General features: G+C 38.7%; 2 protein-coding genes across 3 annotated transcripts; both read left to right on the top strand.

Annotated features, from left to right (window-relative positions):
* Window positions 1-83: 83 nt before the first annotated feature.
* Window positions 84-1,854, top strand: LOC124191618 (26S proteasome regulatory subunit 6B). The gene is made up of 6 exons (XM_046584911.1): window positions 84-223; window positions 309-404; window positions 473-806; window positions 876-1,031; window positions 1,092-1,384; window positions 1,451-1,854. The coding sequence occupies exons 1-6, from the start codon at window positions 188-190 to the stop codon at window positions 1,787-1,789; spliced, it is 1,254 nt and encodes a 417-aa protein (XP_046440867.1). The 5' UTR covers window positions 84-187; the 3' UTR covers window positions 1,790-1,854.
* Window positions 1,855-1,900: 46 nt separating this feature from the next.
* Window positions 1,901-5,977, top strand: LOC124191596 (SID1 transmembrane family member 1-like). Of its 2 annotated transcripts, none has more exons than XM_046584910.1 (20): window positions 1,901-2,149; window positions 2,216-2,382; window positions 2,462-2,601; window positions 2,663-2,818; window positions 2,884-3,028; window positions 3,095-3,178; window positions 3,244-3,372; window positions 3,430-3,530; window positions 3,614-3,690; window positions 3,766-3,992; window positions 4,062-4,115; window positions 4,187-4,384; window positions 4,450-4,506; window positions 4,577-4,637; window positions 4,718-4,957; window positions 5,018-5,082; window positions 5,148-5,186; window positions 5,247-5,492; window positions 5,568-5,681; window positions 5,760-5,977. In XM_046584910.1, the coding sequence occupies exons 1-20, from the start codon at window positions 2,029-2,031 to the stop codon at window positions 5,820-5,822; spliced, it is 2,484 nt and encodes an 827-aa protein (XP_046440866.1). In that variant the 5' UTR covers window positions 1,901-2,028; the 3' UTR covers window positions 5,823-5,977. The 2 variants fall into 2 exon arrangements, with proteins under 2 accessions (XP_046440866.1, XP_046440863.1); XM_046584907.1 differs by having other exon boundaries at window positions 1,903-2,149; window positions 2,213-2,382.
* The last annotated feature ends 4,545 nt before the right edge of the window (window positions 5,978-10,522 follow it).

The raw sequence follows: 10,522 nt of genomic DNA on the forward strand, positions 1-10,522 counted from the left end.
TGAGTCAGATGTCAGATCGGATCAGGTTTGGTTAGCGCGTTATTTTATGGGCGCTGTTTGCCTGTATTTCTTTTAGCCTGAGGCGCGCGAGTCGAGACTAGAAACTAGATCTGGCAACAAAGCAGTTGGTCGACAGTATAATTTCGGCTTTTCTGTTGCTCGTCCATTGAATTTCCTCTGTGTCATCATGGAGGATATGTGTGTGGTTTTGCCCGAAAGAACGGTAAATATTCGATTTGTTTGAATTTACGATTGCGTTTTCATGAAAAACTGACTGGATCCCTTGTATTTATATGAACGCAATGTAGGAAGAAGCTATTCCCGATTTCAAACCAAATGTCAACCTACTAATTCCGACCATCAATGAAGCTCTTGACATCGACGATCTTTACACTAAATATAAGGTATTTATTCATCAATAGTCAATGGCAAACCATATGTTTTCTCCTTTAATCGCAATTATGTATTTCAGAAATTGCAAATGCAATTAGAATCGTTGACTGTGCAAGAAGCCTACATTAAAGATGAACAAAGAAATCTGAAGAAGGAGTATCTGCACGCTCAAGAGGAAGTGAAACGAATTCAGAGTGTTCCCTTAGTTATTGGTCAGTTTCTTGAAGCTGTTGACCAGAATACCGGGATTGTAGGCAGCACTACTGGGTCCAATTACTTTGTAAGAATTCTCTCAACTATTGATAGGGAACTCTTAAAACCATCAGCAAGTGTTGCACTGCACAAGCACAGCAATGCTCTGGTTGATGTACTTCCACCAGAAGCAGATTCCTCAATTTCAATGCTTGGAGCAGGTAATTTCATCATGTTTATTTTAGTTGTGAAATGTTAACTACATATGTTTTGTTTGTTACTATTTATAGATGAGAAGCCTGATGTGTCTTATGCTGACATTGGTGGAATGGACATGCAGAAACAAGAGATGAGAGAAGCAGTAGAGCTTCCACTTACACATTTTGAGCTTTATAAGCAAATTGGAATTGATCCACCAAGAGGTGTTTTGATGTATGGTCCTCCAGGTAACTTTGAAAAATGTTAAGTGCAAAGCTAGAATTGGTTTTAATGATTTATGTTACTAGGATGTGGCAAAACCATGTTGGCGAAAGCAGTGGCACATCATACAACAGCTGCCTTCATTCGCGTTGTAGGATCAGAGTTCGTTCAAAAGTATCTAGGTGAAGGTCCTCGTATGGTCCGTGATGTCTTTCGCCTTGCCAAGGAGAACTCGCCTGCAATTATTTTTATTGATGAGATCGATGCCATTGCGACAAAGCGTTTTGATGCTCAGACTGGTGCCGATCGAGAGGTTCAACGTATTTTGCTAGAATTATTGAATCAGATGGACGGATTTGACCAGACCACAAATGTTAAAGTAAGTAAAACTAGCTCTTTATTATTTTTAAATTGTTCTTTGTTAATTTGAAAATTAAACACACAGGTTATCATGGCAACGAATCGAGCAGATACTTTGGATCCTGCTCTTCTCCGTCCTGGTCGACTGGATCGTAAAATTGAATTCCCACTGCCTGATCGGCGTCAAAAGCGGTTGGTTTTTGCGACCATTACGGCCAAGATGAATCTGAGTGACGAGGTAGATCTGGAAGACTTCGTTGCCAGGCCGGACAAGATTTCTGGTGCAGATATTAACGCAATCTGTCAGGAGGCTGGTATGCATGCAGTTCGTGAGAATCGCTACATCGTACTGGCCAAAGATTTCGAAAAGGGATACAAAAACAACATTAAAAAAGACGAAGCGGAGCACGAGTTTTATAAATAAATTCTCTTTTGTATCTAAACAACAAAACAAACAATACACATCAGATTCTGTTCGAAAAAATAGTCGTCCTCTCTACCGCTAGGTGACCTATAGAACAACCTGTCTCAATGTTATTTGCGTCTGCACTTTCCGAGTATTTTAGCTTAGCCAGTCGTAATCGGACGTTTTAACTAGTAGTATGATTCATTTTTGGTCCTTATCTTCAATTGGCCGTTCTGTGTTTTGAAGGATAAGTGAATATGGATACCGCTACAAAAATTAAGTTGCTTACGGTAACCGCTCTCGTTACTGCTTTGTTGGGAACTTATTTTACTGCACTGCACATCGACAGTCTTGCCAGGGAGAGATATATTTTCAAACGTTGGTTACTTTTATTCCACTTGCTTTTAACATTTTAATAACGTAAATCTCTTTCGTTAAAAATAGGAAATAGTCATTCAGTTGTCAGGAAAGACTTGAGTTATGAAAATTCAGTGTCCCGATATCAGCAAAAGGTGCATACCAAAGTCATAGATGCAAAACTGTTTCAAAAATACAGTTTTAATGTGAACTCAACATTGGAATATATTTTCCAGTATTCATACAAACAAGATGTAAGTATATAAATCAAATCACTCTCAAGGGAAATCGGTTAAAATAACAGTAACTCTGTTGTCTGATACTTACTTTTAGATTGCTGCAAATCAAGCTTTATCTGTACAGGTTGCTAGCAAAACTGCTTTCAGAGAAAATCCTGTTCTTGTAGTTGTTAGACAACAAAAAGCAGTTTTGTCATGGCAACTTCCGCTTTTACTAGAAACATCAAGTGGATGGTAAACTGCCACATTTTTCCTGACTGATGTCATTTGCACTAACAATTATATTTTATGTTAGGCAAGAATACAGCAGTGTAAGCCGCCAGCTTTGCACTGAGCCCTTACAACGCAACATGTCTGTAGAGCACGAATTTTTTCTTGGTGTGTCAACATCAGATCCTAAAAACTTGAGCTTCGTAGCTTCTGTTACTCCCGTTGAAGATTTTGTTGTCGAGTAAGTATACACATCGGGTTTGGATAATGTTTATTTCTGTCAATAAAATTATGTTTAACTTTCAGATTAGACGGAAATCATACAGTCACACTGACGGCTTCTGAGCCGAAGTATTATCAATTTCTGTTTCCGGAAGGCGTTACAAATGTACTACTTACAGTTACATCGGACGATAATTATTGCATGTCAGTCTCTATTCAAAACTTAACGGTACTAGCAAATTTTTAATTCTTGATCCAGTGCCGTGTTTTATAGCTAAAACTTTTGCAATTCTAGTGTCCTGTATTCGATATGGACCATGATTTAAAGTATGATGGCATATGGCAAACTCTTATGAACAAGACTGGAATGACGATAAGCGTAAGTGATATCTAATATCGCATTACATTGGAAAAAGTTATATTAAAGCTCGGTATTCTGTTCAGCGAGAACGATTTCCCTATGGATTTTTCTTTGTTTTCGTCGTCAAAGCTGACGATTTTGAATGCACAGGAAAGCGAATTAATCCACCACCTCTGAGAAAGAAAACTGTTCATTTTACTATCCATGAAAAGGTAGTATATATTATTGCATCACGTTAAATTTACGTTTAATCCACCAACCGCATCTAGGTTAGTTACATTGACTTCATGGCAGCTGTTATCGGAGTTCTTGGAATATTTGCGCTCTTCTACATTGGGGCTTTTGTCTCCTTTTGTTTCAATTGTAGAAAGTAAGTAATTTCTTTATTAATTGCACGGAACTAACACAGGAAAATGTTAATGCTATTTCTACTCTCTTGTCCGTTATTTCTAGCACCGTACCCGATGAACTGGAGCCGAGTTTACTTGAAGTACGGAACAGACCCACGCGTTATGGTTCCATCTCCACTCGTAATATATAATTAATAAATTTTTGTTGTTTTTTATTGATATAATTTACCTTGCCATTTTTTGTACCTCCAATAGCTATCGTCGGTCCAACTCCAACTGCTGCCTCAAGAGATGTAGAATCGGAACCTCTTTCACGCACATCTTCCGCTCTGGACTTGACCGATATTGATCTAATGCCTGATGCATACAGTGATAAAGATGTTGTTCGGACCAAAACATTTCTTTTCGTGGCTGATCTTTCCCACAAAGGGTCACGGTTCCATGGCAAAAAGTCGCAACTTTACATGTGGAATTTATTGATTGTAAGTTTTTAAAAAATTATAATCGTTTTTGAATATTTTAATGTTTCTTAATTTTTAATATTTTTAAAGGTCGCTGTATTTTATGCTCTGCCGGTTTTACAGCTTGTCATCATTTATCAAAAAGTACCGCAATATTCTTTATCTGGGGTTCCCCTGCCATAGAGAAATATTTATTCGCTTCTCTTACTTTCCAGGTGCTGAATGACACGGGTGACCAGGATCTTTGCTATTTCAACTTTCTCTGCGCTCATCCGCTGGGGGATTTGACAGATTTCAACCACGTCTACTCCAATCTCGGTTACGTTTTGCTGGGTCTTCTGTTCATCATCAACACCGCGCGCAGAGACGTTCTTAGGCGACAAGCTCAAGCAAATCACGATCGATTGGAAAAGGTAAAAATCCGATTTATTTTCCTTTTTTTAAATGTCAGTATTATATCGTCTCTATTATTTGATAGTATTACGGAATTCCTCAACATTACGGCCTCTTTTACGCTATGGGAACAGCATTAATGGTACACATATTTTTCCTGGGTTTATTTTCTCTGTTAACTATTAATTTGATGTTTTTTTTTTTTTCATAAGGTCGAAGGAGTACTCAGTGCCTGTTACCACATATGCCCTACACACGCCAACTATCAGTTCGGTAAATGCCTCCGATATTTCGTGTGCAAATAAAGTTCGCCAATTAAATAAAACTTTTTTTGTTTTTTTGTTTGGTTGTAGATACAACTTTTATGTATGTTATAAGCATGCTTTGTATGTTGAAGATTTACCAAACTCGCCATCCAGACATCAACGCTGAAGCTCACGCAGCCTTTGCCGTTCTGGCTTTCGTCGTTCTAATAGGAGTCATCTCAGTGTTTGAAGACTCACTGACTTTTCGAATCATTTTCTCTGCCATCCATCTCCTTGCATGTCTGGCTTTATCTGCTCAAGTCTACTACATGGGCAGATGGAAATTGAGTATGTACATTTGTTTTCAGGCCATAAGTTAATTTTGTCTAACGAATTTCTCGACTGCAGATTTTGGAGTGTTCAAACGAATTTATATGGTTTTTTGGAACGATTTCCAAGCGGGACCATCAAATGTAAAGCATCCTAGTTCAATACTTATTCTCATTTGTTAATTAATCATTGTTTTACTGTTTTACAGTGGTTCAGACCGATGTACGTCGATCGAATGTTCCTATTGGTAAGGATTTACAACTTAGTAAAAATTTGTGACATGTAGTCTTCATGTTGGATATCACAGGTCATAGGAATTCTTACGAATGTGGGATTGTCGGTGTATGGATTGATGGAACGTCCTCCAGATTTCGCTTCCTACATGCTGGCAATTTTCATCACTAATCTGATGTTGTACACCACTTTCTACATCATCATGAAATTGCGGCACGGCGAGAAAATCTTGTGTCAGGCGATATTTTACATTGCCTTGGCCTCCCTTTCTTGGGGTGCTGCAATGTACTTTTTCATCAACAAAGCCATCACTTGGAGAGTGAGTGTTGATAAGTAGTTTACTCGTTTATTAATAATCAATTGATTTTTCTGTCTTGTTTGGTTTTTCTAACAGAAAAGAGCTGCCGAATCTCGAGTTTTCAATCAAGAGTGCGCGATACTCAGTTTCTATGATTATCATGACATTTGGCATTTCCTTTCGGCTGCCAGTCTGTTCTTTTCCTTCATGGTGACGAATTTTTTAAAAATAATGTTTGGTATTTTTAGCTTTATTTGCAAAAAGATTTATAATTGTTTTGATTTTCAGACTCTTCTTACTTTGGATGATGATCTCGCTTACACGCCGCGTGATAGGATTCCAGTCTTCTAAGTTTCTCATGATATAAATTTGTCTCTATCTTCATTTCTGTATTATTGCTTAAATTTTCTTTTTTAAAACGTTCTTCAATGTGCTAGTCGTCTGGACTTACTGTAGGATTTGGAAATTGTCAAGAGTGAAAAATAAACGATCTATTTGCGCACGAACGTTTGCCGTGACGTCTTTTTATGGCCTATTTCGTCATTGTGAATCCCACTTCGGTGAAGGGGGAGAAGAAGAATAATTTTGCCTGAATCAACTGTAAGGTGCTCGTTACAAGAATAGGACATGACAAATAAAAAGTGACTATTGTATTAGGACGTCAATAGCTGAAAAGCGGGAGTACAAGAAAAGCGATAGACACATTTGAAGGGCTTATATATCGGGAGTTGGGTATCCGATCCGGATGTGATGTCCCGCCTGATATGTTTGGACGTGGCACGTCGTACGGCTCGTCGTGCCGGCCGGTCTGGGCTGGCGTGCCGGTGCATGCGGCTGGTCGGTTGCTGCTGAGTCGGCGGGACATCATGAGTATGACATTGAGCCGCTGACGCTCCAGTGTACTTCACGGCGGCCATCATACAAAAGGCGTGGCTGCCGCGGGACTTTACACAACTAATTACAAATTACAATTTCAAGCACAAGGAATCTACTTGGGTGGTGGCTTTGTTAATCATGGCTGGTGGGTTCATGACAATTTTTAGACAAATGGTCAAGGTCTTTTGTATGATTCATGCGCAAATGATGCGCAGGCGCCACCAAACGAAGAAGTCGTTGCGCTTAAACTTTCTCAACAACTGATTGGCCGCCATACGATTGAAGAGCGCACGCGTGTTGAAGCTTTGGTCTGTTAATGTCCGGGCGTTGAACTTTTAACCAGTCTGTTGTATGTACACAATGTATATAGTAAATGAGAAATCGGTTTAATGGAATGATAGGGAGCGGGAGCTATCCTACTCAAATTGCGTCGTTGGAGACATGGCGAGCGACAGGGGGTAAAAGTTTTTTTTTTTTTTTTTTTCAATTCTTCTTTTTTCCTGAGGAGAGTGAAAGTGTTGTGTTTTATTACTCCGTCACTGTAACATAACCCCCGCTTCTCTAAACTTCTTTTATTAGAAGGAGGATCAAGTATCCAATGTTACGCTCAGACCGATCGGAAGAATAATTTATTGGCTAGTGGCGATAAAAACAACGGGCGATGAAGCTATTATTGCATCACGAAAAATAAACAACTGCCGGTTAGAAAGGGAGAAAAATTCAACGTATCAACAAAATCACGGACGAACATTAAAAAATGATGGGAACTATTGGAATCGACGAGAATGTTTTGAACAAAATGAGAAAATAAAAAAAGGACGAATGAGACAAGGCGCGTGGCTAGTATGGAATAAGACACCTTTATATCGAGCTAGGTGAGGGCCCCGCCCACATTCACCAACTAAATGGGAGGAGCTAGCTTCGTTGCCTGGCAAGGGGAATGTCTTGTTTACTCTCCGTCCAGCCAACCCGGTGGAAACTTGAACTCACCAATGAACATTGTATACCTACGTCACTTTCGCGCCAGCTGAGTTGAGATTGAAATGGAAGAAGCTACTGTTTTCATCTCAAACGGATCATCAGCAGAAAGGCAACTCAAAGACGTACATATCCTCGAATGCAAAAGGGCCAGCTGCCAGTCGTTTTTACATATCCACTACGCTGCGGTGCACGGTATACTAAAGTGCATGATTCATTTATATTCTCTATCTCACTGAACCGCTTACTATTTACAGGTGCGCTTTTTAGGAAAAATGAGATTAGCAATAAGGATTAAAATAAGATTCTACTGTGCTACTCTGTGGTTCCATTTTGGCATCACAAGAGGAATAATAAATGCAGCTATTGTGTTCTTACCAACACATCAACTACGCCATGAAAATGCAATTGCCGAACCTTTTGCTTGTGAGTGTTTGCTGTTCTGCAGTCATTGATGAAGTAAGCATTATTTATAATAAATATCTAAGAATTTCAATATTATTTTGGCTTTGACTGCAGGTATTTGAGGGATTTTACTGATTGCCTTTCATTGCGCGTAGATGAATAGGCAACAAAGTGGAAAGGCATCACGCGCTCATTAATTATAATACTACCGTACAGATGAAGATCAAAGACCGTCCAAGTTTTCCCTTAAAAAAAATAACTTAACACAGTCTAATCTTAATCAAATACACGCTTCTTCTAAACTACATACCGGTATTTTACTGTAGTTTGTAAATGAAAGAATACGATTGGTGACTAGTAGATTTCTGGCCATCTGTGAATGGATTGCGTCAGACAAAGCTAATATCCAAATATTTGTGGTGTTTGTGATTAGCGACAGAAAATTGGAATACACAGCTAGGGAAAGATTTATGGCTAACGAAAGATTGTTTTCATAATTCCCCTTCAGCCGTATCATATTTCCTTCATTGTTTAAAAGTCGATCATTAATTTGTGCGTTATTGGGAATGTCCTAACAACAACACACCCGTCTATACTTTTCACGACGATACGACAGACAAAGTGTCGTATCTCTCTTTACCTTTTAAAACCTTAAGCTCGGTCAAAGAATTTAGTACAGAAAAATTTACAGTACATAACAGCTTATTTAGACTTTTCACAGCGTTGTTTGTCGGGAACACTTTGCGGTACTGGCAGATATAATTATGCACAATATTCAAAATAAACTGTCGAACAAAATAAGAGGAGAAAATAATAAATAAATGTTACGAGAGACGTAGCGAGTCAAATAACTGAAAAACAAATAGATGGAGAGTAGCAGTAGCACACATAGTAGGTCGACATAAGACGACCACACATAAGCTAACATTTCCGTAGTTGCGTGTTGGGAGTGGCTCTTTCTCGTTCAGATAAGTTTTGTGTCCCAAGTTGGAAAGGGCGTATTATATTGTGGCGCTCCGTCGCAAAATAAAGTTAAATTCATAACATGTTATTCTGTTTGATTTCAGTAAATTGTGTTTGTTATCGTGTGCGGAGAATACCAACTTTTGATTGTTGTAAAACTTCAACTGGCGATCGGGTAGATATTTTAAAAATTTGTTGCGGGAAAGACGTGGTGTTATGCCGTGTTTGCTATAATTTAAAAATCATAATTGCTTAGCTGCTAGAATTACATGTTTGATGAACTGATCCTGATTTTTACCTCCTATATTTTCTTCTCTTCTAAAATCATGCATATCGTCGATTACTTTGGTAAAATGACAAGTAAAAAAACTATAGGCGATCCTGTTTTTTTCTTCTTGTCAACGACGTTAATTTTATTCCTGAGTGATGGAGACTATTACGAACTGTTTTAGAGTTTGCTTCACGGATAATGCACTGGTCGTCTGTTCCTCCTTTCTCGAGGGGGCGGGGCAGGGACACATCCATCCCGACGTCATTGAATTGACATCACGTGACCGACAGCTCACGCTGTCACGCAGGTCGAAACACACGGGGCCGATCAGTATTTGCAATTATTTCATCTCGAAACGAAGCAGTTTGCGTAAGCTCTCTAGACTCTGAAACAAGGTAATTAAAATTTATGCAAATTTCACTTTTAGCCAATATTTTGTGTGTTTGCCTTTTTCGGCGTGTGTCTTTACTTTTCACGGAGATTTCCTATTTATCAAAGTTTTCTGTTTTTTACTGTGTCATTATTGTGGAAGGTCCCTTCAATCAACTGTCCTTCTTCTTCTTTATAGGGAAATTAAGCTTTTTTTCTCTTTATTTCCAAGTGCTATATCATTGTTAATTAGACGAAGATGGAGGCAAAGACAATGTTAGTTGTGACACGTAATGGAGTCCATTTACTGCCAGTAAAACCTTTTTATCAAGCCAAGGATGGATGCAAGATGTAGTGAATTGTCTAGACATTTTATATATGTCTGCTGATTTGCGCAACATATTTGTATGCTGTGGAAGAGTCTAGACGATATTTTTCTGCACGTTAATTGAGAAAAAATCATTTTGATAAAATACCACGAATTAAAAGATCAGTGTTTATCGGTTGCAAAAAATATGGCCCCATGATAAATATAGCCACTGTGACCGCAATTTCCTTCCGCTGCATCCGCCAATGCACGTGGCCGTCCAGCCGTCCTCCTGTGATCTCAAGAGACACCTTAACCGGACGTTGTGTAACAGAAAATTTCCTCCCCCCCCCCTCCCCGGCGTCATATGTGTATAGTTTTATTGAATAGCACAATAGAGAGCCCTGGATACGTATGTTTTACCCAAGATATTTTCTTACAGTTAAAATGGCGGCGTCAAGAATTCGACCACTTTTTGAAATCTTCAGAAGGATTTTCCCCCAGTTGTTCGCTAGAGTTATCAGAGGAACGACGGAGACGGTGGTGTTGGACACATTTGAAGAAGAGCTTAAAAACTTGAAACAAGACATTCGTCCGTCAAAACAAAAAGAAGAAGCCATTAGAACACCAAATCCAAATAGTGATATGAAAAATGATTCGAATCAGGAGTTCCATCAGCGTGAATTCACGAATGTTGATCACAATTCGCTGCAGAGGACGAACTTTTAACCGCCTTCGACAAAAAAAAATAAAAATAAAATTAAGTAAGTTGCCAGATTTTCTTGTAAATACACTTTGTTTAATTTAAAAAAATAATTTTGTTTTGTTTTTAGGAACTTTGACAATCACATATGGAAGAGGATTTTCAGTTCGGACGTTATA

This window comes from Daphnia pulex, chromosome 1 (assembly GCF_021134715.1).
Source record: "Daphnia pulex isolate KAP4 chromosome 1, ASM2113471v1".
Classification (NCBI taxonomy): domain Eukaryota; kingdom Metazoa; phylum Arthropoda; class Branchiopoda; order Diplostraca; family Daphniidae; genus Daphnia; species Daphnia pulex.

What these genes read in the sequence shown, in the direction of transcription:
- LOC124191618 (XM_046584911.1), top strand. Translation starts at nt 188, where the DNA reads ATGGAGGATATGTGTGTGGTTTTGCCCGAAAGAACG. An exon ending in AATTTCAATGCTTGGAGCAG is followed by an intron (nt 807 to 875) that starts GTAATTTCATCA and finishes TACTATTTATAG; the next exon opens with ATGAGAAGCCTGATGTGTCT. An exon ending in ACCAGACCACAAATGTTAAA is followed by an intron (nt 1,385 to 1,450) that starts GTAAGTAAAACT and finishes TTAAACACACAG; the next exon opens with GTTATCATGGCAACGAATCG.
- LOC124191596 (XM_046584907.1), top strand. Translation starts at nt 2,029, where the DNA reads ATGGATACCGCTACAAAAATTAAGTTGCTTACGGTAACCGCTCTCGTT. An exon ending in TTATGGTTCCATCTCCACTC is followed by an intron (nt 3,691 to 3,765) that starts GTAATATATAAT and finishes TACCTCCAATAG; the next exon opens with CTATCGTCGGTCCAACTCCA. An exon ending in ACACGCCAACTATCAGTTCG is followed by an intron (nt 4,638 to 4,717) that starts GTAAATGCCTCC and finishes GTTTGGTTGTAG; the next exon opens with ATACAACTTTTATGTATGTT.